At 42.5% G+C, this 27,438-nt stretch overlaps 2 protein-coding genes across 2 annotated transcripts; one reads left to right on the top strand and one right to left on the bottom strand.

Moving 5' to 3' along the window:
* The first annotated feature begins 2,904 nt into the window (after positions 1 to 2,904).
* On the top strand, positions 2,905 to 5,147 carry LOC310859337 (guanine nucleotide-binding protein G(I)/G(S)/G(O) subunit gamma-13-like). The gene is made up of 3 exons (XM_083765812.1): positions 2,905 to 3,171; positions 4,098 to 4,202; positions 4,739 to 5,147. Exons 2-3 carry the CDS (start codon positions 4,105 to 4,107, stop codon positions 4,842 to 4,844), a joined length of 204 nt encoding a protein of 67 aa, XP_083621938.1. The 5' UTR covers positions 2,905 to 3,171; positions 4,098 to 4,104; the 3' UTR covers positions 4,845 to 5,147.
* Positions 5,148 to 5,292: 145 nt separating this feature from the next.
* On the bottom strand, positions 5,293 to 27,199 carry LOC310859338 (chromosome transmission fidelity protein 18 homolog). The gene is made up of 23 exons (XM_083765813.1): positions 27,008 to 27,199; positions 24,850 to 24,969; positions 23,955 to 24,123; positions 23,533 to 23,719; positions 22,938 to 23,030; positions 21,932 to 21,984; positions 21,598 to 21,736; positions 21,127 to 21,290; positions 20,825 to 20,906; positions 20,422 to 20,519; positions 20,086 to 20,209; positions 19,541 to 19,686; positions 19,200 to 19,293; positions 18,987 to 19,085; positions 18,449 to 18,579; positions 17,690 to 17,804; positions 14,078 to 14,302; positions 13,006 to 13,155; positions 11,793 to 11,923; positions 9,116 to 9,260; positions 8,185 to 8,280; positions 7,581 to 7,650; positions 5,293 to 5,426 (listed from the first exon to the last, which is right to left on the bottom strand). Exons 1-23 carry the CDS (start codon positions 27,093 to 27,095, stop codon positions 5,305 to 5,307), a joined length of 2,841 nt encoding a protein of 946 aa, XP_083621939.1. The 5' UTR covers positions 27,096 to 27,199; the 3' UTR covers positions 5,293 to 5,304.
* Between the last annotated feature and the right edge of the window lie 239 nt (positions 27,200 to 27,438).

The following is a 27,438-nucleotide window of genomic DNA, read 5'->3' as shown; positions in this document are numbered from 1 at the left end:
AAAGCCAGTGATGACAAACATTTTTTTCTGACACCTCGTATGAGAGTTGCACTGCAGCTCCTGATTCTAATGCTTTATCTGAGGCTTCTGTATCATGTAATGTTTGAGAAATCCTTAATATCTTTTTTGTCTATCACTCTGCTTGTGAGAGTCCTACTGATGTTTACTATTTTGCCCTCATTTGGTAGGTCAGTCTGTAGCAGGAAGAAAAAGGACCAATACTTTGACATGAAGGCAAGCTGATTTCCCTCAGTCATGAGTGAAAACTAAAGGCCTGACGACAACTAGCTTGGAAGACGAATAAGTCTATCAATATTCAAAAGCCAGATGTGAGTCAATGTGTCAGACTTGTTTGAACCACAATGTCAAATGCTGTCAGTTGTTATGGTTTTTGCTAAAAGGTGCCATGAACATTTTCTCTTTCATGACATTAAGCCCATAAGTATTATTTAGTATCATGTACTCATGGCATGCTGTCCTATGGACCAGGGCTTTGACTGTAGCCTCAGGTTCTCCAAGTGCATGCCAGATAAACTGGGTGGTCTTTGGCTACCGTGGCTCCTTCAGTGTCATTGGCAGTCACTCAACTATCCTACACTTCTCTATCTTCTAGTGACTGTGTGAATATAACATTTTTTTTTATGTATTGCCATGTTTTTGTTCTTGCTTAATGTAAATCGCTCTGGATTAAGTACTAAATGCCTAATCACTGGTGCTATGAAGCTAGAATGTGGCCATCACTGACTTGGTGCTATGTAGCAGGACATTAAGCCACAATGTTCTCTCTGGTCTTCTAGGTGTGGCCATGATGCTGATGACAAGACATACAATTACAAACTGGTAATTATTTGACTTACAACGGATCCATGTCACGTATTTATATTAATAACCTGGCTATGATGATAAACTTGCCCTCACTGAATATGTAATGATGGACATATTTTTTTGAGCCATATTACGTTGTAATGTCCAGAACAGTTCTGGTCACATGACCACCATGTTTTAACGTGTTAAACCTTTCATAACAGGCCATCCATGGGTAACAGGGTTGCCATGTCTGGATGACCAATTTTGAACAACAGGTACAGTAGACTTTTTATCTGTCTTACAGCTGGTTCTCTTAGGCTGCCGAGAAAGCTTTTGGCTGAAACGGCAACTAAAACCCTATGTTCTTCCTCATGTACTTTTAAAGCCAGTGATGACAAACATTCTTTTTTCTGACACCTCGTATGAGAGTTGCACTGCAGCTCCTGATTCTAGTGCTTTTTCTGAGGCTTTTGTATCATGTAATGTTTGAGGAATTTGGAATCCTGAACTATACCTAATTTGATATTGTTAAAAAAAAAAAAAAAATCCCCTCCACATTTTCTTCCCCTTGCAATTGCCAGGTCTGTCATTTCCAGAAGGCCTTAATGGGTCTGTTACTGTTAGCTAACTCAGAAGGGACAGTCCTCCCGACTCCTGCCACAACATTCCATAAGTGTTGCCATAGCTGCAGTTGACGGAATGTGAGATGTCTACAGGAAGCACTGGTGAGTTTTATCTTCATATGCCATCATCAGACGAAACAACAGGAAGTCAAATAATTGATATCCTGTACTGGGGAAATCTGTTGCACTGAACTGCAGTTTTGTGGGTTTATAGGTTGCTCGCGTTTCCACATGACCTTGAAAAGCCAGTGATGGACAAAACAAATTTCTGACACCTCGTATGAGCGCTGCACTGAAGCTCCTGATTCTAATCTTCATAGCAGATTGTTTTGACCTGTACCCATTCTACAAACTGAAAATTTAATCTGTATCTCGGTATGATGAACCGAGACCTCATGGAAACTGTCATACCAGAATTTATAATTTATAATAATCTGTCTAATCTTTTTCAGATATCGGACATTGAAGAACTTTGAGACCTGAAGCTGGCTTAATGCACTGCCACACACTAACATCCATGGAATTTGACTTTGAGTGTATTGCTCTGCCATTCACATATATAGCCTACTGTATATGGTGAGATTCTGTAAGAAGTACTGTATAAGAGTAATGTTTTATGAAGTAGGCCTATGCTGGAAAAGTCACATGTTGCTGCTTGTATCTTTAGACGTTGGTGACAAATAAAACATTTTCAATCTTGAATGCTTATCATTTTTCAGCTCCAAATGTGAGCCTCGCTACTTGACACTTGTGTCTAAAGCAGAGGTTCCCAACCTCTGGTACGTGTACCACTGTTGGTTCTGGAGCCCCCCTCTGGTGGTACACAGGAGTTGCCCAAAAAAGGAGAAATGCAAAAGTGGAATGAAATATTTATATTACATGTAGTTCTGCCAAGATTTGAGGACTGATTAAACACAGAAATATCAGTTGTGCTGATTAGTGTTCTTTTTAGACTGTTTTGTCAGAGCAGCTGTATTTTAACATTAGTTAAGGTATCACCATAACCAGGTGATGCATGGATAGCCATTTTCTGAGGTTGGGATGGTCTAACCTAACGTATTCAATCAATGCAATTGTATTTTGCCCAGAGTAAATCGGTTATTCTTAAATTATCTGACTCTTGCGGGACACAATGATTTTAGTAGACTACAGTGCTCGGCCACGGCTATTGACATGTAGTCTACATCAATGACCCAAACTATGATTTTAGAACTACTGTTAATTTTGAACTACTGCCTATAACGCTCTCTGGCAAAAGAATAACTGAGCATATCCATCCTACTTTGAAGTGTTTTTCCACTCGGGTGTGTTTTGCAAAAAAAAATGGGACATAAAATGAGGCTGAAGGGGATTGGGTTACCATTTACATACACGCGAATGCCTACTTTTATAGTTTTGCTTGTGGGACATGACATGGCCTCATTTGCAAGCTTCCTGCCTCAGCCGGGAGGCACTCGGGGAGGATTTCCATACAGCTCGTTTGCCTAACAAACCAGAGGGAGCCCTCAGCCCTGTGCAAGTGCGCATCTCCTTAACAGTCTCTACCAAAGGGAAGGGAGGTGCCCTGCGCCACATCCCAGCCGCACACAAGGACCTCCTGCACTGTCGCTTAAGCAACGACTTCTCTTCTCTGCCGGGGAAAAATCTCACCACATCACATCGTGACAGGCTGTTTCCACTTCCAATCTCGTCCCGACAACAGAACGGTTCTCTCGCTGACTGTTGTAGGCCCTGACTGACGGTGAGCGCACTATTCTAGCTAGATATCCGTTAGCTGATGAATGTTTATTATGGGACGTAAGGCAGGCTGTTTCGAATCGGCTAATGATCATCACGGTACATATTTTAATTCACTAGGCGCTCTTGTTCGATGTAAACAATTGGATGCCGTTCGCCTACCGATATGCATTTATTTTAACATTTTATTTTGCCATTTAAAAGAAAATGTAGCAAATGCGGCTGTTTATTGAAGCGAATCTTTAAACATCTGGATATAGGAGCTAGAAAGTAGGCCTGCTGTCTGTTTAGTGCAGACAAGAAAACGATTATGCCTATACAGCCCTGTATGATGGAGGAAGCAGGCTTCTATTGCAGTAGTCAGTAAATACCTATACGATTACACGTGATCATAAATCCTTTGCTTTTGCTTGGAATAATACCGGATGCGGTGGAGCAGATGTTGCCTGACTGATGCGGTCACCTGAAACAGGCTCTAGTCTCCCCGACCTACTTAGATAGATCCATTAAATAGATGAACTGGGAGAGGAAATTATGTTCTAAAAGGTTTCTGAATACACATTTTGACAAGTTGGGTGATGTGGCATTGCAGTTGCCAGTTTTTAGTTCTCAGCAGCTATGAGGATAACACTCGGTCTACTTATTCATTCATTGTAGATTTAAATAGGGACAATGACATCTAACCATTGCTGTCCAACTGTGAGAACATGTAGGGCAGGCTATTAAACAGAGTTTATAGCTACTGCTATAAATAGCTATATGGTTATAAACCGCTGGTTATGAGGAACTCTGATGCACTCTTTCGATTATATAAAAACAGATTAAATTCCTATCAAACGTTTACATGAAGGTACAATTCTGTGACCTGAATTGTGCGTGCTGTGCAGACACAAAACCATGCTGCGCTTTACTCTGTGGTTATGTTTACAGCAGCACCATGGATGAGTTAGATGTACCTCAGATGAAGAGAGAGGTGGAGAGCCTTCAATACCAGCTGGCCATCAACAGAGAGAAGTCCTCCATCACAGTCACAGAGTGAGTACACACACATCTGACTTCTTGTGTACTGGATTAACCGTAGGGATTAACAGTAGAGATGTACAGATGCCATTTATTCCTTCCCGATACCCAGAAAATTGTCCTTTCATTGTAAATGGCATTTAATGTTAGGACAACATTTGGGTTACACACACCAAAAGCTGGAAGGGCAGTGCTTCTCCAAGTGGGATCCAGGCCCAGGGACTGAGGGTTTCTTGAGGGCGTTCCAAATGGACCCTTGCAGGTCTGTAACTCAGTGTACAAATGGAAGCAAATGGGTCCATTTGTACACTCAAGAGTTATGGGGGTCTGTGAAATTAATAGTTTGTATAACCACTGATCTAGGAATAAATATAAAAAAATACATGAAACAGTAGTGCAACATCAACTGAATCAGTCAAAATACAAAATAATTGATTATTGTAAATTACATATGTGATAATGTGTTATGGGAATGGGATACATACAACATTATAGGCAGTATCGGCAGCTTTTCAGATACTGGTATAACTGTGTGTGTTGTGTTGTGTCAGGCTGGTCAAGTGGATCGAGGGGTGCGTGTGTGAAGATCCGTTCCTGAACCCCGAGCTGATGAGAGCCAATCCCTGGGTGGAGAAGGGCAAGTGTGTGATCCTCTAACGGTCACACACAACCATGGACACGCACAAACTAAAGACACATGCACCCACACACACAATCATTATGCACTCTGTCACAATCTCTCATGCAATGCATTTAATATTATTATTAATTATCTATTTATTTGGTCACCCATGAATGCGTTTAATTTATGTTGACGAGTGGCAGACCTCTTGGTGGTATGTGTGAGTGCACAGCACTGAGAGTAGCTTTCTTGCAGTTTCGTTACTGAAGGACCACTGAGCATTGTTATCAAGCGAGCTGTTTTTATTGGCCGTTTACACCGTCAATCAAAAATAAAGACTGTTTTGAATTTAACACAACCACTGAAGAAATGTATTGTGATTATTAATACAAAGGACAGCAACACATTCTCAAGGAGGAACATGTGTAACTTGATAACCACCAGATTGCAGAATAAGGTTTGTGAGATAGAGAGAATGTGTTTGAGAGGGTGGGGTCAGAGGAGTTCTCTGATGTAGACGTTTCGTCTGACGGCGTTGGATACACCCTCGTTGAAGCGGAACCACACATCACTGTTTCCTACCGCTGTTCCCATGGCCATCTCAATGTTCTTCTCACCTGCAGACAGCGACACTGCAAGTTAGGTTATACTTCACTGATTCCTTTCCTCTGCATTAGATATACCGACAAAAACATTCCATTCCCGACACCCATTACTTGCGTAAGTACCGCTCTGATAACAGTTTGTCACAAAAGTGGTGTCCAGGGATTCTCAGGGTTCCTTGAGGGGGTTCCAAATGGACCCTTACAGGTCTGTAACTCTGAAGAGTGTACACATCGAACCAATGGTCCATTTGCTTCAGTCCATTTGCTTCAGTGATGGCGGCGACTGTGGCTCAGGAGGTAGAGCAGGTCGTCCAATGATCCATGGGTCGGCGGTTCGAATCCCGGCTCCTCCTGTCTACATGTCGAAGTGTCCTTGGGCAAGACACTGAACCCCAAATTGCTCCCGATGTGCTGGTTGGTACCTTGCATGGCTTCTGCCGCAGTCGGTGTATGAATGGGTGAATGTAATGCACAATCTATGTAAAGCGCCTTGGATAAAGGCGCTATATAAATGCACCATTTACCATTTATTTACCATTTGCTCAGGGTTATTGGGGTCCTTGAAATTAAAAGGTTTTAAGAACCACTGATCTAGGAATAAATAAAACAATTACAAAATATATGTACAGTAAAACAATAGTGCCACATTAACTGAAGAATTCAAAATACAAAATAATTGATTTACTGTAGTGTCAATGACATACCTGTATCATGTGATTCATTATGTGGCAGTGATGCAAATAGCCTGCATCCTTAGACTCACTACATTGAGAAAGGACACAATCATGTCGCCCTCCGGGGGTCCTGGGATGCAATACTGTACTCAGTATTGTACTCTAACGTCATTGGAGTAGGACTCATAAAATGTCCCTGGGACCCATCTAAAAGACCACCCCTGGGTCCCTGGACCCATTACATTGAAAACCCATTTACATCACTGATGTCGTATTGGAAATGCCTAGACTGGCATACTCACCGATACCAGCATTTTAGGCAGTATCGGCAGCTTTTCCGATACTGGCAGTCTGGCATAGGTACTCTGCATTTGACCCATCCTAACTATTGCTAGCACAGTGCGGCCACTGAGCAAGTGAGCAGTGCCCGGCACTACTCCAGCTCAAAAGGCCAGTGCCTTGCTTAGGCAAGGGCATTGACAGGAGTATGTCTCTAACCTGCAAGTATTTAATTTTATTGTAAAAGTTAACCCATGTGGAGAGAACATGCAAACTCCACACAGGAAGGCACCAGTCACCATTCTAGCAGTGCCAGACAGAGTTTTCAGTACACTTAAGGGGAAGGGGATGTCTGGATGAGAGGCTCAAGTGGTCCTTAGCTAATGATTAGGAATCAGTCTATAGTGAAATATTGTGATACTGAAAGATGGACCCTTAAGCACGGATCCACATGGTTCCATTTGTACACTCAACAGTTATGGAGGTCTTTGAAAGTTTGAGAACCACTGGTATTGTAATTGTTTAGCAGACGTGTGATTAAAAAAAGAAAAAACAAAAGCTTTGTAAATGGTTCCAAATGTGATGGAAACAATTCTGGTTCCTCAATGTTGGTTCCGGATCCCAAACCTAATGCCCACTGCTTTTAAAAACAAATCCTTACACCGTCCCATACACGACCACTCAGTCTTTGCAATGATTCTGGGCTACTGAGTATCACAAAAAAAAACTAGTATCACAAAACATTTTAGAATTAAATATACTGTATCAATACATGTTGATTCTAATATGCAACCTGACATTATACACCCCTGCCATCACCTGACTGACACACAAGAGCAAGTTAGATTCAAGCTGGCAGATTTGGCAGGTTCCCAAGCTAAGATTCTGCGGCTAAGAAAGATTTAACGCCGATCTATGGCAGCTCACCATGGACAAATCATCTTGTCAATCAATCAATCAAATCAATCTTGTAGGTTTAGAATTCAAATTTGTTGCCTCTGAGCCATCATGATTATAATCAAAAATAGTTTGATGTTTTACAACTGGAACGAATCAGAATCGGAACTCGACAAATTCAAATATGAACGCTATCTTAGTAGTTTGTTGCCCAGTGCTTGCGCTTTGCCAAGTGTGTGCTTCTAAATTACTGCTAAGTAGTGTCAACGGCATCACTCCCTTCAACAGAGGGGCCCCGGGGGGCCTCCATTGTTACCTGTCTCTGAGGTCAACTGGGTCTTCAGGGGTTTGGGAGCAAGAGCTCTACCGAAGAAATCCACCTCCGGCTAGAACACAAGAACAGACATAAATGGCAGGTTGAGAACAACATTCAATTCTTAATGAGGTCAAATACAACAAACTAATGCACAGACATGTGCGCACACACACATAGTTATACTTATGTCTCATTAGCCTAATTTCCCAGATTTATCACAAGGGAAGCAATGTAAGCCTCTGCTTTCTCATTGGCCTCATTTGTCCCCTCTAGAGTCTCTGCTTCCCTCTCATTCAAACATCCATCCAGTACTGGAATAGATGCAGCACACACACACAATCCCTGATTGGCTGTGGGACAGTGGGGCTCCATCTAGTGGTAGGTAACATTGAGCATGTACAGTATACAGCAGTGGAAAGGCGGTTGCATTTAAACCACTGTATGTTTTATGTATTGAGCCGCTGCATGTTTTTCCTTTATTGATTACAGAGTTAATACATTACAACAATTATTACAACAACATGTAAAAGAGAATGAATTCTGGTTGATACTTTATGCAAGGAGAGAGAGAGAGAGTGAGAGTGTTTGTGTGTGTGTCTCTCACTCTGGGTTCCACTTTGGCCTGCTTGACAATGTTCTCCAACCTCTGCTGATGGTTCCTGGTTGTTATGGGAGCGCTTTTCTTGACCTCTTCCTTGTGCTGTACAGATGCACACAGTAAGTTATTAAACACCATGCTACCTCTGCGCACAGACCACATTATAACACACAGCTGGTATTAGGCAAGAAACCTTCAATGGGTGACGTCAGTCACATCATTCATTTTCACCCTATCTTCATATAATTTATCCTCGCGATGAGAATATGGTAAAAATATCTACTCTGTCGACCACGGTTGAGATCATGGATTTCACAATGCCACGCCAGACTTTACGGTCCTTCATTGCCATCCCCAGTTCCTGCTTACTGATGCATGTGACCCTAGCGATGACATCAGGGAACGACAGTTTTCTACCTCTGGTCTGCTTTGAGGCAGGACTCCAGAGAATAATTAAGCAATAAGCCACGAGAGGTCTGTGTCGGGTCTGCCTACGCCCCCAGCCATTGTAAAATACCCGGTAAGCTGGGGCCTCGAGTGGCTTATTGCTTTTCTAAAACGGTTACAAACATATAGCAATATTAACCTAATAAAACTATTAAATTCACAAAAGTAGCTACGCTTTGCACCACCAGAGCGAGCCACATCACTTCCTTGTTTTGCTCGGCAAGTAGCCTATGTGACGGGAGAATAGCGCTTGATGTCTTTACGAGGCTGCCTGGAGCTACACATTCACACTTCAGTCATATGAGCCGGGCGGTGCTTACACGCCCGCACGGCATGTGTTTTCAAAGCTGAATTTCACTGGTGGGAGGATTTCTGAACTGTCCACAGCCCTCTGAGACAGAGAGTAGACAAAATAGGTACCATATTATAATGAGCATTAATGAGGATTATATGAAGATAGGCTGTGTGTGACTGTGTGTGTGTGTCCTACCACTACAGGGTTCCGTTTCAGCGAGAGCTGCTCGGCTCTCCTCATCCTCTCCTGCTCCATCTCTCTGCTGATTGTTTGCTTGGCCTGGTAGGTCAGCTGGCGGCGTGGCGGAAGACCTTGAAAGCGAACCACCTCCTCCACACGCCTGCACACAAAGGGTTAAGTAAATCAGTGGTTCCCAACCTTGTCAGGCCGTGATCCCAAAATAATCATATTATCAACTGGGGTCCCCCCACCCTGATAAGCAAACTAGAATGTAGGAGTTGGCAATACATTTAGTTTGACTCCGTTCCACGGGTAAATGTTCACAACACCTCACTGTCTCACATATTTTTATATTTTTTGACAATTTGCCCAATGTTTTTATAGTATAGTTTATTTAGTACTTTTGATGCAGTTATTTATAAAAAAATCACACTTGTGTGAAGTGAGGTGCATTCTTATCGTCATACATCACATTCCGTGCTCAGCCAATCATCACTATGGGGTACACACAGACACGCAAAGCTGGGCATAGGAGAAAAAGGTATTAAAATTCCTTAAATTGTCACTTTACTGAGGGTCCCCTCTGGGTCCTGAGTCGAAAACCACTGAAAAGTAATAATACATAAAGACTGTCAATCTTTAATACCATAATCCTCTTACAGCTGAGCTTCATCTCTTCAACACACACACCCACACACATTACGTGAGAAAACTAGCATTCCACCAAACACCAAAAAACATTCAGATATGCATGTGAACAGCCATGTACTTTGTGAGTCGTTTATTATGTGCCATCATTAGACATTACATTACCAGTGCTGTTGCTGTCAGAATGTAGCCATAGCCAAGAAATTGCAAGTATTGTATTTTAGCCATATTCACTACATCCTGTCTGAGAACATCAGGGTAAATGGTTATACATACTAGAAGATAGTGTCCTTCTTTATGCTTCTATAAGTTATATTACAGAATGAGGGAAGAATTCTACAAGAAATCAGTTCTACCACACCAAAAAGAAGAAACAAACAGGATTCATATCTAATGGCTCTAATAAAGTCCATCGTTCCGTCTCACTTTGTGTCTCCACGACACATCTTGTTCTCTCTGACTGCAGGACAGTGCATTGTCAGCACCTGACCAATCAAAACGAGCGTCCCAACAAATGGCTAGTCATATCAAGGCAGTGAGTTGTCGTAACAACAATTGTCTCCTGTAATGGTTAACAACATTTACATATGTTATGTTTTGGGAGGTGAATCAATACTCGGGCTGAGATCCTTTAGGATTTTAAGATTCCTATATAGAGGGTTCCAAATGGACCCTTACTGGTCTGTAACTCTCAGTTATGGTGGTCCTTGAAATTAAAACGTATAGCAGACGTGAAGTCCACATACCAGCTCCTCTGACAGTGTCAGTGTGTGTGTGTGTGTGTGTGTGTGTGGTTCCTCCGATTCCGGATCCCAACCCTAGAATACCCATCCATGCCTTGTGCGGTGGGTGAGTCAATACCCATCCATGCCTTGTGCGGCGGGTGAGTCAATACCCATCCATGCCTTGTGCGGTGGGTGAGTAAATACCCATCCATGCCTTGTAAGGTGGGTGAGTCAATACCCATCCATGCCTTGTGCGGTGGGTGAGTCAATACCCCTCCATGCCTTGGGTGGGTGAGTCAATGGCCGTGCCTGGCCCTGGTACGGTGGGTGAGTCAATACCCCTCCACGCCTGGCCCTGGTACGGTGGTTGAGTCAATACCCCTCCGCGCCTGGCCCTGGTAAGGTGGGTGAGTCAATACCCCTCCGCGCCTGGCCCTGGTACGGTGGGTGAGTCAATACCCCTCCGCGCCTGACCCTGGTACGGTGGGTGAGTCAATACCCCTCCGCGCCTGGCCCTGGTACGGTGGTTGAGTCAATACCCCTCCGCGCCTGGCCCTGGTACGGTGGGTGAGTCAATACCCCTCCGCGCCTGGCCCTGGTACGGTGGTTGAGTCAATACCCCTCCGCGCCTGGCCCTGGTACGGTGGGTGAGTCAATACCCCTCCGCGCCTGGCCCTGGTACGGTGGGTGTCGCGGCTGCCGTGGTGTTATGCTGTGCCGCCAGAGAGGGCAGGTAGAGGAAGGTGTAAATCAGAAACAGCAGCAGCAGAGCTCCCAGCAGAGGCAGGCCCCAGTCGTTGGTGAACATCACCTGGTCGCAGCGAGCCACGAGAAAGGAGCCTCCTCCACCTTGGCCCCGGTTCTCGTCTCCACCGCCGTGGGCCGGCATGGCTCCACTAGACTAGCTCTTCCATTTTACACAGTGCTCTTCTGTTTGACCTCAGTGATTGTGGCGAAAATGTAAGATCCGGGGTTCGGGAATAAAGGCCAGATTTCCGCCTCCTCCTCAGTTCCCCTCGGTTAAACTGTTATCCGAGTTAAAACGCAGAAACGTTAGCTTGATCCTGCTGGTTCCATCTATTCGTTTCACACAAGTATCTATCCTAGCATCTGTCCATTCGTCTCCACCATCACTACAGGGACTTCCCCACTAACACTGATATCTATACACCAATGAGGCCACACACACAATCAGGTGTTAAGGAGATTAAATTATAAGCTTGCATAGAATGCCACAATGTAGACAGTGGCAATGACCTTCAGCCCCTAGAAACAAACATCTGTTCTCAGAGTGTGTGTGTGTGTGTGTGTGCACTCACGGCTCCAGTACGTATGTGTATTGTCCCTCAGGCGTGCGCTCCTGTCTGTACGAGAGGTTGTAGGCCAGCATGGTGTCGATCAACTCACACATCTGCTGTTTCTCTCTGCTGCTGAAGAGCTGAGGATTCACCTGCAGGGGAGACACACACAGCACTGATGTGATCACTTCTATGATGTGTGTGTGTGTGTGTGTGTGTGTGTGTGTGTGTGTGTGTGTGTGTGTGTGTGTGTGTGTGTGTGTGTGAGTGCGTGCGTGTGGAGGGGGTTACTGTGTGTGCCATGTTGCAATGTCTGCCAGCATGGACAACTCCTGTACAGTTAACTCAAAGAGCCTCCTATGAGTCTCCTACTGACTGGTATCCCGGTCAAATTATTGGCTCAGGAATGTGACAAAATTCAAGGCTTCATAGGGTGTGTAATTAATAGAAAATAAGTCATTGTTTGGATGAACTACTCCTTTAATGCTATTAGTTTCAGCTCTGTTTACCCGTCAGAAGATGGTCCTTCTACAATTTCTTTATGCTCAAACCAGCAAGGTCATACTCAACATACTGATATTTTTACTCAGATGATGCAGGCCGAGGCTAAGGGGATCTGCTCAGGAGCTCTGTGACCTCAAATGTTCACAGCTTATGTCTTTTGCTTCTAAGCCTACAAATGAGAGTGGCACGCTACAGGCAGCCTGCCCACCTCACTGTACACTCTCCCATTGAGGCCATCATGGATGTTGATGCCTTGCCAACAGTTAGTCTGTACTTTCTGTTTTTAGAGATAAAATGTGTCTTGAGTAGTGCCACCTTCGTGGGAACTACTCATGATGAGACCAACCAGGAAGATGTCCATTAAAATCTTAGATCACACTGATCCGTTTTGGGCCAAACTCATCCAGACAAAGTTATTAGACGTGTGTAAACAAAGCAAGAGGTGCTTTCAGCCAACTTCGCAACATCTGGAAGGCCAAACAACATAGTCTCAAAACCAAGCTCAGGCTCTACAACAGCAATGTTAAGGCTGCTGTTTTTGCTGTCCCAAAGCTTGCTTGCAGGTGGAAAACAAATGATGAAAAGACACACACACACACACACACACACACACACACACACACACACACACACACACACACACACACACACACACACACACACACACACACACACACACACACACACACACACACACACACACACACACACACCGCTTTTTTCTACATACAGGTCGTAGTTTGGGGCAGATGATTTCGAGGAGCAGCGTGAGGATATCGCTGGTCAAGCAGAGCTGGCTGATCCTGCTCCTGATGGATGGTGGGATGTCAGCTAACATGGTGTTAAGTGCATTCTTGTTGGCCTGAAGACGCGATGATGCCTGTAGATGACAAAGAGCAGATAAAAAGTTTGTGTCAGAATTTGCCCTGTGCACCTTTAGATTACAATGCGCAAAAGCCAAACAGTAGTGTAATTCTTATTCATATGTTCAACGACAGAAAACGCAATGAATGTGAATGAAATCATTAATTACAATTATTTGAACGACAATTAATCATCAAGTAAAACCTCATAATTGTGACAGCCCTAGCGGTGATGTCAACATTCATGCTCAATACTGACCTACAGTTAAATCCTTCTTGTTAATTTAACAACTCTGAGTTAAAGGGATATTTCATTGTCTACTCAGGCTTTTGTGAACACCCCACACACTTTTTAAGTTGCTTGTTTCAGTATTTAGATACTGCATTCATTTTCCTATACAAACCCATTGTAACTTCAAACTCCATTTTAATTCAAGAACACCTGCTCTTGGTTCTGGTGAATCATACTTCCCTCCTAATACGTGAGGGATGGACCCCTCACGTATTTGAGGGCAGTATGATTCCGTTTTTTCAATTACCTTTACTACTAAAAAATTAAATAAATGAAACAGGAAATCGAAAAAACATGGCCCCCTCACATATTAGGAGTGCAGTAAGAGTAATCATAAACAAGGACAGGTGTTTACTGTTTTCAATGATCCAACATGGTTAAAATCGAGTTTGAAGTTACAATGGGTTTACGATGTTTTACAATGGTGTCTGATAAAAATGAATATCAAATATCTAAATACTGAATTGAGCAACTTGAAAACTATCTACTAGGGTGTTCACAAAAGCCTGAGTAGACAAAACTATTTGAAAGTGAAATATCCCCAACGATTTTACTGTGTAGCAATTTAGCAAAACGTTCCCTTGAGATTGTGAGACGGTCGCCTCAGTGTGCGATGGTCGTGTCAGAGGGCCTGTAGTGTACGGTACCTCATGCTGGCTGTGGGGGTAGATGATGCGGGGGACGTGCATGTGAGCGAACAGGAAGTGGAAGGTGATGGACAGGAATGGGAGGTATCGCATCAGGGAGAAGTTCTGGCCGTGCATGATCACGTAGTTGACCTGGTCCGAGAAGGACAGCCAGTCCAGGGCGTCGCACACGTTGTGCATGTTGGGGTCTCTCAGACGCATGGACAGATAGTTATCAAACAAACCCTGGGGACAGGTCAAAGGTCATGGTTAAAATGATGGACAACAATGGATACAGGGTGAGAGGAAGTTCTAAAATGCAGTTCTCCCAATGTATGGATGAATTTGAGTAAGCACTAAAAGCGAAATAAAAATGTAATCCACCATTATTAAAGGTAATTAGTACTAATTACAGTGTTTGAGGATAAAGGTTTGAAATGAAATACTGTTAAAATATATATAATGCAACTGCCAGTGTCAGTTGGTTCTTTTAACTTCAGTCATGTCTTTACTTTGAAGGTTTTTTTTTGTTTTTTTGTATCAGTTATCCCAAGATTGTTGGTATGAAGTTCAAGGTGGCATTCGATTCAACCCCTAGCCCCTCGATTAGCGGAGCGAGGTATATGATTTGTTTATGTTTTGGGTTAATTCATTTACTTTAGGTCTAATTATTTGTATTGTGGGTTGATAGTTCGTTTGGTATATCTCTGTTATGGACTTATGGTACATTCTTGGTAATTTATTGGTCTACTCTTGAAATGATTGAGTTGTCGTATTACTGCATTAATTACGTAGCTTAACCATTTTATTTATTGTACTATTGAAAGTGATATGTAATGCACAGATTTTATTGTTGTTGAAGACTATGAGAAAATGTCATGATTGTAATAGTATTTATATTCTATTTTTGTAGTTTTCACGGTGTACCAGGGAACATCTTCTGTGCTGAAGACAAATAAACTACACCCGTTGAGACCATCCACTTCTCATTATTTCATAATTCGAGGGCGCTTACAGTGAAAACTCGATGCTGGAGACAACTCAACGTCGACCCATCTCACCTACAGCCACCCAGTGCTTCTTCAAGTCACCAGCTTATAGCCACAAGTTTGTCATCGTCACACCACAGTAACCTATGCAGTGAGAGGACTTCTAACAGGTAGCCTCCATCTCATCTTGGACTGAAGCAAGGAATTTAGGTTGCAAAACCGACATTAGAAAATTAGAAAAAGGAAACAGATTATAAAATGGATAGAAAATTAGAAAAAGGAAACAGATTATAAAATGGATAAAAAGGAAACAAAAAATTATAAAATGGATAAAGGAAAACAACCAAAAAAATGAGAACAAGTGTAGGCTTTTATCTGATATGAAGCGATTGATTTGAAGGCTAATGTATTTAATGTCAAATTTAGAACTATTCAGTTCATGCTGCATTTATATATGGGAAAACTAAAGTAGACATTTGTATAATCTGAAATGTATTGGTTTGGTTCGTTTTGTTTGATAGAATTCCTTTGGGTGTTAAAGTGGTAGTCCGTGGGGCTTCGTTAATGGTTTAAGTAAATTGTAAAAACCCAGACTAAATATACCCAAAAAGTATCATAAGTGATCAAACAGCATAGACCCAGGCAAATGTCAAGTGCAGATAAAATGGCAGTCAAAATGTAGCAACTAATGAGTTCTGAAGAGACTATAGTTAAAACACAGAAGAAACTTGAAAAGGCATTCATTGAGGCAATGGCATCCTGGATGCAAACAGGAAAAAATGTTCGAAGAGCTTTAAGGACACTTTGTTCGGAAGAGGAACTTCACGAGATGAAACAAAGTATTCGCAATAAACATAATGCAACAAGTGAGATTTATCAATCCATTCAACTTAACTGCACTGCTTCTACAGTAATCGGTATGAACATGGACGCCTCTAGCATCTTGACCACAGAGCTGTGCGAGCTGGTGGACAAATGCCTGGTAACCACGGTTGAGAGACACAAAAGTAAAGAAAAGGATAAGAGACCGGTGGGAGAAACGGAGACGGTGGGAGAGAGGGCAAAGGAGTCCACTTCCACACATAACCCTAAAGGTCAGGAGATTGTGGGAGAAAATGTGACTGTGGGAGAAATGGCAGCAGAGTCCACTTCCACAGACAACCCTACTGATCAGGAGAACCAGAGATGTGTAAATCAGATCCCAGTAAATCAAATGCAGACTCCATCTACCAATGTGGTGATGACGGTCTTAGAACCAGACCTTAATGAAAAGAGAGATGCAAATAAGAACAGCTATGTATCACAAGATGTTAACTCTGTGCAGCTTCTCAGCGACAGGCAGAAATTTTATGTAAAGAATGTGAAGGTAAAGGACAGCTCACAGCAGTCAAAAGAGCAGGAGAGTGACTTGGGCACCCCTGAGGTGTTGACCAAGAGCAGCAGTTTTGTGGGTAGAGCTGCCCTCATGGTTAAACATAGACTGGAGCAGAAGAAGAAACCAGTGAGAGAAGAAACTGAATCGCCCAAAGAGCCTTGTGGATCGGGAGCCATTGATGAGGGGAGCCGTCCTGCTCTACCACCGGCTAAGATGAAGAGCCTCACCATCATCCCTCCTGTTCCGTTTGAAGCCACATGCCCCGGTCCTCCCCAATCCCAGGAAAACCCAACAGTCTATGAGCAACAAACCCTTAAGTCCAGTCCCTGCCATTACAGACATATCTTGGCTAACTACAGCATTAACTTTGGCTCCTTGGCAAGAAGAAAACCACCCACCTGAAAGACTGACAAGATTAGAGTATTGTTTATTAATGTAAGATCTTTCCTCACCTTTTGACTTTGGGAAACTATGTTTTAAATCATGTTATGTTTGTTTGGTATAACCTGATTGGTGGGAGTGTAACTGCCGGTGTCAGTTGGTTCTTTTAACTTCAGTCATGTCTTCAAGTTTGTTATTTTCTTTTTGTATCGGTTATCCCAAGATTGTTGGTATGAAGTTCAAGGTGGCATTCGATTCAACCCCTAGCCCCTCGATTAGCGGAGCGAGGTATATGATTTGTTTATGTTTTGGGTTAATTCATTTACTTTAGGTCTAATTATTTGTATTGTGGGTTGATAGTTCGTTTGGTATATCTCTGTTTATTGGTCTACTCTTGAAATGATTGAGTTGTCGTATTACTGCATTAATTACGTAACTTAACCATTTTATTTATTGTACTATTGAAAGTGATATGTAATGCACAGATTTTATTGTTGTTGAAGACTATGAGAAAATGTCATGATTGTAATAGTATTTATATTCTATTTTTGTAGTTTTCACGGTGTACCAGGGAACATCTTCTGTGCTGAAGACAAATAAACTACACCCGTTGAGACCATCCACTTCTCATTATTTCATAATTCGAGGGCGCTTACATATAATATGACTGGATATGTTAGGCCTATTTAAATATTTGAATTCAACCTTATCTGTTGCCCTTCCTTTTAAAAGCCTAATAGAGAGAGAGAGAGTGTGTGTGTGTGTGTGTGTGTGTGTATGTATGTGTGTGTGTGTGTGTGTGTGTGTGTGTGTGTGTGTGTGTGTGTGTGTGTGTGTGTGTGTGTGTGTGTGTGTGTGTGTGTGTGTGTGTGTGTGTGTGTGTGTTACCTGTGTAACCTTCTCGTACTCTCCGCTGGAGGAGGCTAGGAGCAGAATGTGCTGAAACCTCTGAGGTCCGCCCCCTTCCCCCAGTCCATCTTCAAAGCCCTGCCCTATGCGCTTCCTGAAACACCATGTTTGGACAAAGCAGGTATTTGGAACTTACTTTGGGAATATATCCTGCATCCCTATCTTGCGGTTCTGCATGGGCTTCCCTAGTTGGCCAAACCAACCGTCCGACCGATTGACTACATATGGGAGACGCAAGTGATGCAAGAGGGGCATAGTGCAGGTCTGTGTTCCTGTATGCCTATATATGGAGCTCCCTGATGTCATCAATACCATGACATCATAGTACTGACATTATAGTCCAATGGGTACCACACTGAGTAACCAAGTGAGGCATCTATACCCAACTTGCATCATTCCCTAGTAGGCTGGTGAACAACTAGTAAATAATAGTTTTAATAATATGAATGACAATAAATCATCAAACATAAAAATATTTGTTTACATCCTGTACGTTATAACTGGAATTGGAAATGAGCTATTTTAATAAATCTAATTCAATGTTGAAAATGTAAAAAAGGCAACGCTGATCTACTGCTGAAGGATTCAGGTGAGGTGCTGGAGAAATGAAAAAATAAAAGGGGGGCTCCGCACACTTAAATCTGTGCACAATCAATGAATTTGTCTATTGACCTTTGTCAGGCAAAGTCAATGTTGAAACAATAATTTACAATAAAAACAATAATTGTAGGAAAATACCGTTTTATACGGGGTAGCTGGAAGATTTCCTGCCACAGATGGAATAAGCCTTTGTTCTGGTCCTTCTGCCCTACAGACATATTCTGGACCATCTTGGCATCAACCTGCCTCTGACCTCGATCATTGAGGAACTACGCACACGCACACGCACACACACACACACACACACACACACACAGTTAACTATACAAACCACAATGATTTGAAAATAAATACAAACATGTGTACAGCTCGCTCTCAGCTGCAACAAGCCCATATCCTCCGACAGAAGTCTTCTTTTGGCTAGCGCAGTAGTAAAGTGCCTGCCTATCACCACAGAGGTTGTGGGTTCAAATCCACTGTGGTGCATCCAGCTTTGTCGGGTGTCTATGCGAACACAACTGGTCCGTGTTCGAAGTGTGTGGGAAGGAATTAATTGGCATAACGACTAAATTGTGGAGAAAAAGGGGTAAACAACTATCGGCTACTCTAAATAAAATAAAATAAAAATAATAAAATCAACTGACGACAGAGTAGTCACACCACCACCTGTACTCACCTGTAGAGTGTTGATACAGGACCTGATGTCATTGTCTGTCTTCTCACAAAGGGCCAACAGAGTGCCTGTGTCCGTTTTCATTCCCTGACAACGTGAGATCTGCAACGATAAAACAAATATATAAACAATGAATGGATAATACACAATAAGCAACAAATACAAACAGGAATGCTGGTGTGTCTCAGATGTGCGGTATGTGTTTTACATATTGACCTCGGACAGTCTCTGTGCCAGGCGGGAGGGCTGGGTCTGGGGGAATGTCAGTAGGAAAGCTAGCTGCCTCAGTGGCCTGAGGGCCGGAACATAACTGACAGGACAGACAGCCAATCAGAGAAGAGTTAGAACAATCAAAACGATTCAAATTCCCTGTACGTAGAGTAGAAGGCATTTCAGTTGCCAACACTTTAGCTATAGTATGTTTTCTGCCGAGGCATTTTACATAGGAAGCAAGTCAAAGTATGAATCTGGATGACAATATCTAGACAGTAAAGCCACTGCATATACAAAAAAATCAATGACCCACTTTTGAAACACAGTTTGAGACATTATCTTACAGGTCATTACAGATGCAGATGATTGGACGAAGGAGGGGAGAGTCCTTCTTCTTCTTCTTCTTTACAGTCGTCTCTGCGCCCGCCTCGCCTGCACCGCTGTGTCCGTCCTTCCTGTTCAGAGTGGCCAACAGGATATTGATGGCAGCCTGCCAGATGTCAGAGACAGAACATGTCAAAGGTTTATTGATGCATTAAGAACCGTATTCCACATTCCAGTTGTAGTTATGATGCTGTAGAACAGTGGTTCTCAACCTTTTCAGGCCGTGACGCCCCCAAATAATCACATTTGAACTGGGGACCCCCCACCCTGACAATCACTTGGAATTGTAGTTAGTTGGGCAATTGTTTGACTCGTTTCGGTCGGCTATTTTCACACTGTTTGCCTCTTTCTTATATTATTTGACAATTTGGCCAGTTTTTATTTATTTATAGTATAGTTTGTTGATTACGTTTGATGCAGCAGCCGTAATGGTGTTTTTAATGTACATTGTCACTGTTATCTGGGGACCCCCAGAAGTGTGGTTTAAGAAGTTGATGGGACGTACCGATGGCGCACCATCGATCTCGTCGATGATGAGGCAGTTAGGCCTCTGGTCCGTTCCCAGGACTGACTTCATTTGCGTAGCCGTGTCGATTCGCCTCTGGAAAACCTCTGCACTGCGGTCGTCACTGTGGCAACAGCGATGACAATGACATGAGGAGCGGTCAGTGTGGAATACTGTGACAGATACGACTCTGTTGGGATTTACTACTGTGGTGGTTCTCAGGCTCAAATTGCAAGGGCCCCAAGGGGGATCTTTATTAGGAACCCTGACGGTCTCTGGACCCCACTTTAGGAACCACGGTGTACAACTGGAACAATGTAGTTGCATTTGACTGACCTGGCATTGATCTCCACTACATTGTACCCAGCATGCTTTGCTATGATGTGGGCCAGAGTGGTCTTCCCCAAGCCTGGAGGACCTGACAACAACGCCACCTATGGAGAGACAAACGGAGAGACCTTTTTTGAATCAAAAACAGACCTCTGATCTTGCACTTCGTATGTCAATCTTGATTTTAAAAAACTGAATGGTCAGTGGTCACTATAAGACTTATGGGGGTCAGTTTCATGTATTACTGACCCCCATAACTCAGAGAGTTCACAGATGTATTTAAACACCGTCTCTGAGGTACAGACCTGTAATAGTGTCCATTTGGTTCCTCAAGAACCCCTGATGGTTTGAGAACCACTGTATAAAAACACATGCCGTACATGCGTGTGTCTTTGCATACTGTGCGTACCTTGAATTTGGGACGCTTATACTGGTCCAGCTCAGCCTCCAGTAACTCCTCAGTCAGCTGACTCTTGGTCTTGAAGGCAGGGCTGCACGATTATGGCCAAAATGATTATCACGAGTTTTACCAATATTACCAATATTGAGATCACGATCACAGTTAAACTTTTTTTTATTTTTACAAAATCACTGCTTTCACATTCATGTTGTGCTACAAGCAAGCATTATGAATCAATAATTGGACAATCATGTTACTTTAATTGTGTGAAGCCAAAATCGTGATAAATATGATTAATTGTGTAACCCTACGTGAAGGTCTTGGTCTGATTGGCTTGATTGAATTTGTTCTGATTGAATTTGTTCTGGACGACCACAGGTTGTCTGTCAACGGGAGGAGGGCGGGACTTCCTCTCTCTTCCAAACACCACCGTGTCCCACAGCTTCAGCCACTTCAGCAGACAGCGGTTGGTAAACTACACACACACACACACACACGTGCACACACACACACACACACACACACACACACACACACACACACACACACACACACAGTTGATGTTGCACAGTTGCACTACCGTGTTATATTCATACTGTACCATTTACATAACATTATTTCAATTACACACCGGATCGCCGGGATCGGTACTCTGTATCGACTGATACTCAAGTTACGGGTATCAGAATCGGTAAATCGGTAATTTGTCTACAGACAGGAGGACACATATATAATTAACTCACGTCACGCGCACACACACACACACACACACATACACTCACGTCGTCACTGAGCAGATCTGTGTAATGTTGGGGAGAATATTTATCCACCCAGAGCAGTCGAGAGATACCTCCCTCCTCTACACCGTGATCCTCCTCAGGTTCTTTGTTCTCCTGCTCTCCAAGCTCCTGATCCACATCACTGACACACACACACACACACACACAATGAACAATTCAGTTCAAAGTGTGAGAACACCACCCTTTAAAACCGAAAGATCTTGAAAGCCTTTTCAGATGATGGTCCGTGGTGAAAAACATATCAATTTGTGGGTCCTTGGCATGACAAAGTTTGATTTAGAAGTGTGTGAGAGTGCGTGCTGTGGAGTTTGGGTACCTTGCCAGTAAGTCTGTAAGACGCTGGGATTCCTCAACCAACAGTTCATGTCGCTGTAAAAGAAAAAAGAGAATAAAAACAGAATACAGAACAGAAGCAAGGCTTAGAACCCTTAGCTACAAATATTAAATCATATATATTATCTCTCTATATCTCAATGGGATTTGAATGTGGATGGATGAGCACAGATCCTGGTGTCCATCCGATCTAGTATGAACCACCCCATTCAATTCAGTATTTAAGGTGTGACGTAAGCGCCTCCTCCAGAGCTACTTCCGGGTCCTACGCTCCTCCGTCGGAGCGGTGTTTGAACTGATCCGAGACTAGAACAACCATGAAGTTTTTTTTACCGCTTTCCTTGCAACAACAAAGATATAATACTCCCAAATCTGGCTGTGAGAGGCTGTCTGCCCCACACTGAATACTATCGCCATTTTATTTCATTGTGTGTCAACTAAATCCTCCATTAGAGATCTTAGTAATGCAAACTAATGCAAACTAAATTCAACATGCACACATTCTAAATATGCCCCCGAAATATTGTACTGAGGAAATGGACTGTTACCACCTTCAATAATAATAATAATGATAATAATAGTCTTTATTGTCTCCACATCATATATTTTCTTTGTCATGGACACTTGTACAGAACATTAATAATTCTACTGGAGTTGGAAGCATTAAGACCAATTTTAACCCTCAATGGTTTCCTTTCTGAAAAATAACGTTATTGTAACAAGATTCACGTGTTTATATATTGCTATTTACAATGAGAAGCTGGTGCCACTTGGACCCGGACGTAACATAGGACTACAAAATGACGTTGGACTAAAATACTGAATGGAATGTGGTGTCTCAAAGACTCTCTATAAAGAATCATGGCATTATGTGACTTAATTGAATCTGCAACAGCAACAACAACCGCTTGTACTCAGTCACACATACTGTAAGCAACAAAATACAATAAACAGGGTGATGATGGTACAATAAGCTACTGGTCACTCACCCTCTCTGCCACTTGTTCTCTCAGAACATCAATGGGTACCGCAAGTAATCCAAGTGTACCCTGGGAATTCACCACTAGTCTGGAATCCACTACCTGCCAAATTGTATGGATTAAAGTTGGAGAGTAGGCATGCTTATGAACACACAACTACTTGTTGTTTCTGACAACTTGTCAGAAACTGTATTTATTAACATTTGAATACATTAATTAAATACATGTCCTGTGCCTACGTCATTTTAGGCAGACAAATAGAAATAATGTTGTATAACAGTGTCTAAAAAAACACATTTGTGTGGAATGGTAATTGTGAGAAAAAAGGTTACATTATAGTATATATTTACAGAATGTTCTGTGGGATCCGTCAACTGTATATGGAAGCCTACAGAACTGCCTCTTTCATTGGTGTTTCGCATTGATTGCATCTAAACCCTAACATTTAACTCCACTAAAACTATGCTTAAACCTAACCCCAAAACACTATGCCCAACCCATTAAGCCTCAAGCCTAACCTCACAGAAATTATGCCTAAACATAACCTCAAACCCCTGTCCACCTGGCGAAACACAGCGAAAGTATGCATTTCTAATGTCCTAACCTGTCCCTCCGTCTCTTCCTTTTGTCGAAGGTAGATGCGGTTCCCTGAGGAGTCTGTCACGGTGACGTAGCCTCCCTCCACAGGGGGGCGCCGTAACGCCCGTTGAGGCGCTGATGGCACAGCAGGTCTGGGAGACTCTGGAATTGTGGCGAAGCCACTTATGTCCAGTACCGGTGGACGAGCAGACCTGTAAGCGAATGAATGATTCAGAATTCTGTGTGCACAGTCCGCAGTGTGCGGTCATATTATTTTTATTATTCCATCATGAAGTGCACAATGATGTTAAAGCAATATTCAAATATATACCAATTATTCAAATAGGTTTCGTAATGACAATGAAGAAAACGTAAACATACGGAAAATGTTAAAAATAGAACCATTCACAGAACAATTGTCTGTTTATCTAAGTCCTACCCCCTTACCTGAATGCACGAGAGGTTGGACGAGGGGTGTCATACTGCTCCGGGGACGATGGGGGGCTGATGTCATCAGTCCGTGATGGGACTGGGTCTGGGATCCCATCGGTCTGGGACGACACAAAAAGCCTCTTGACTACACCTGCTTCCTGCTTCTGGCGCTTCGCCTTCGGGGCTGCAGGAGCCAGACAGCATGATATATGATACACACATACACATTATTACACACACAGCTACATTTAGAAAGGTTGCAATTGATCTATCCAACCTGTATGAAACACACAAGCAATGCATATCATCAACAGTGATGGGAACTTCCAATGTCCAAAAAACTTTACTTTTCAGGAAATGGAAAAAGGAACCTGTGTTCCGATGGATCCAATTCTACTGGTTAAATAATACATAAAACCCACAGTCAGACAAAAAAAATCACACCCGTGTGAACCGAGTGGTGCAACTTCCCTCTCCCCCCCCCCCCCCCTCCTCCTCTCTTCTCCTCTCTCTCTCTCTCTCTCTCATTAGCAGGCAACAGTGCAGCACTAATACTATCTCTCTCTCTCTCTCTCTCTCTCTCTCTCTCTGTTTCTGGCAAACAGTGCCCCTACTGGTACTCAGTCATACTCGTGCTCATTCATACATACATAGGTGAACACATAGGTGAACATGGACATTGCTGGTTGTAGGAGTGGTTGCGCCACTCAAAAGAACAAACAACTAAAAAGCTAATATAGCCAATCTACAAGCTCACAAGGCATAACACAGTGAATGTATGAGGAGCTTGTAGAACTACTATTTTACTACTTTTGCACAGCACTGTCATATGACAATGTATGAAATGAGGCTGCAGACAGAAATGATAATGATGATATACTGTAAGTAAGTACTCCCAGGGTGAACTTACTGTCAGCAAGCAAGTGTTGTATGTCCTGAATATCGTCTCCCTGTTGGCTCCCTGTTGTTGTTGTGGTGGAATCCTGCTTCCGTAAGCCTGACTTCTTGGCATTAGGGCTGATGGCAGGGTCTACAGCAGATACAAAATGTGTTTTTACAGTTTTTCACCTGGATAGAATATATGTGACAAGTCTCAGCGGCAAAAAATGCCAGGTCAGTGTCTTTAACCTGCTGTGTATAATATTTTCCCCTTTTGTTCCTTGCACTGTTAGATTGCAGCTTGTGTCGCAGATCTCGAGGGTACTGGAATGATGATGATGATTATTTGTATACGTTTATACAAATAATATAACAGTACAGTATGTAAGCTACGTGTATATCATGGTTGCTGATTTATTCTCCCATTCTGTATATTTGATTCTGGCTGCAATAATAATATATTATAATTAATATAATATAATGATATGATATACTAAGTGCTACAATCTTGTTTGAATTGACCTCATGCACACCACTGCCATCTTGCCTGCAAGGTGGTAACTAGGTGCAGGGTCGACGATAGAGTACAGCATCTTGCAATGGGTCTGATCCACAAGATTCGATACACCACCAAGCTACCCATGTAAGCCTGGGACCGAGGCTACCCATGTACCTGTCTAGATACTTCCTTAATGTTAACGAAGTCCACACCCACAACACCAGAGGAAGTGCAAGAACCATGTACAACCCAGATTCAGCATAGACAAGGGACTAAATTATTTTCGCTTCTATGCCACCAAAATGTGGAACGCTCTACCAACAGTCATTAAGACATGCAAATCCCTTGACTCCTTCAAAACCGCTCTCAAAGGGCACCTACGGACGGCTGCAATTCGAAACTGGCCTTCGTCAAATCTGAATCCCCCCACCACCCACCTTTTCCCCTCACTGTATATGTTTCTTTTCCCTTTTTCCCTCCTTTATGATGAATTCCTGTTCTGTTCTTTGACTATATAGAAGTTTCTATTTGTACGTCTCTAAAAACTGAGAAAACTGTTGCACCTTTCTTCGTCCTTTTTTTCAAACTTGATTACGGTAGCGGTGGTCTCAAAATTTAGACACTAAACTCCTCCAAACTGAATCTAGATGGATTTTTTATTTAAAGTCTGTCAATCCAGGTGGCTTGAATGAAGATCTCTCCCTCCAGTGCTACCTGGAATATATATATACCAAGTTATATTCAAAAAGTGATTGTATAAGTCTGTCAACATGTGATGTATGCAATATTCTTGTTTCCTATATAACTGTGATTTTGTATATCCTTTCTGTAATGTCCACGCCCACAATCTGGTGATGTCATCAATTAATAATTATCAGCACGTGAGCTGTATTGTTTTGGAGCTCTTTAAGAGCAAGTTCTTTGTCTGTGAAAATCATATAGCACTGAAGGTCTTAGGACCGAAACGTTTGCTTTTTAATTGCACCATGAGCAAGGAGTTTTACTTATTTTTCTATACGGTGAGCGAGTCTTTTCCTGTCAAAGTTTCCCCTATTTGTACGTCTCTAAATGTTTTGATGAATTGAACAAGGAGGACCCTCTTGTAAACAAGTGTAATGCTTAATTGGGTCGTCCACTCACAGTTAACAGTCTTTGTATTCGAGTTTGTGCTTGAAATGTACTGTAATTCTGCAAACTGTTAATAAATATTTAAATCCATCAATCAATCAATCAATCTGTGAATGTCACCCCGGATACCGGCCGTCGCATCGCCTACATGTACGTGATGCGTGGCGAGTAAGTTATAAGTTATAACATAGTGGATTTGTGTATGAAACAACTCAATGGATTTTCCGTTTGGATGCATGGGCTGTCAAGATGTTAGCCTAAGATTTGGCAGTATTTATAGATTATGTCAGAATCGATAAATACATCTACGAGTCTAAATCTTAGGCTATCAAGATGTAAACAATAGCTGCCATGCAGATCCTTCATTATGAGACCTGCAGAGCCAGAGCTGATGAAATTGATTATTTGGTGATGTGGGCACGTGACGCAAGCGCTCCACAGAGCCGCCAAGATGAACAGATACAGATAAAATCTCTCCACGAAAATGGAGGAATATGGAATATCAGAATGTTAGATGGATAACTTCATAAGTTCAGTGTACGTGTGTTTATAATGAACTCACTGTCCATCTCTGCCATCATTTCCAGCTCATCTGCGTACATCTCATCGAAGTTATCCTCGATCTCGAACATCTCGTCATATTCGTCCATTGTGCCGGTTAACGTTAGAGCTACAGCAACCTGCTCTGGAGTGTTAATAATACTTTTATTTCTAACACCGTCTATGGCTCTTTAATCGTTACTTTTATGTCGAACAGCAATTACATTCGCGGCACTTTTAGTTGTGAAATGTTTCGCTTCCGGGTCATACGAGGCATTTGTCTCCTGATTTGTTGCCGAAGTGTTGGACCCATGCAAGCCCGGCTCCGTCTTTTGAGCTAATTTAGAACTTCCTGTCTGAGAGCTAGCTAATTTAAGACATCCGGTTGCCTTCAGAATAAAATAAGGTTATTTAATTAATAATTATTACATTACATTATTAGTATTATTATTA

The sequence above is a fragment of the Protomyctophum parallelum genome, assembly GCF_964188405.1.
Source record: "Protomyctophum parallelum genome assembly, chromosome: 5".
NCBI lineage: Eukaryota > Metazoa > Chordata > Actinopteri > Myctophiformes > Myctophidae > Protomyctophum > Protomyctophum parallelum.
This window is presented reverse-complemented; position numbering and strand designations above follow the sequence as displayed.

Excerpts from the sequence above, each read along its gene's own strand:
- LOC310859337 (XM_083765812.1), top strand. The coding sequence starts at position 4,105 with ATGGATGAGTTAGATGTACCTCAGATGAAGAGAGAGGTGGAGAGCCTT. Across the intron at positions 4,203-4,738 it reads TCCTCCATCACAGTCACAGA|GCTGGTCAAGTGGATCGAGG; the intron begins GTGAGTACACAC and ends GTGTTGTGTCAG.
- LOC310859338 (XM_083765813.1), bottom strand. The coding sequence starts at position 27,095 with ATGGACGAATATGACGAGATGTTCGAGATCGAGGATAACTTCGATGAG. Across the intron at positions 21,737-21,931 it reads CTTACAGACTTACTGGCAAG|TGATGTGGATCAGGAGCTTG; the intron begins GTACCCAAACTC and ends TGTGTGTGTCAG. Across the intron at positions 11,924-13,005 it reads TCTGCCCCAAACTACGACCT|GTGAATCCTCAGCTCTTCAG; the intron begins GTATGTAGAAAA and ends TCTCCCCTGCAG.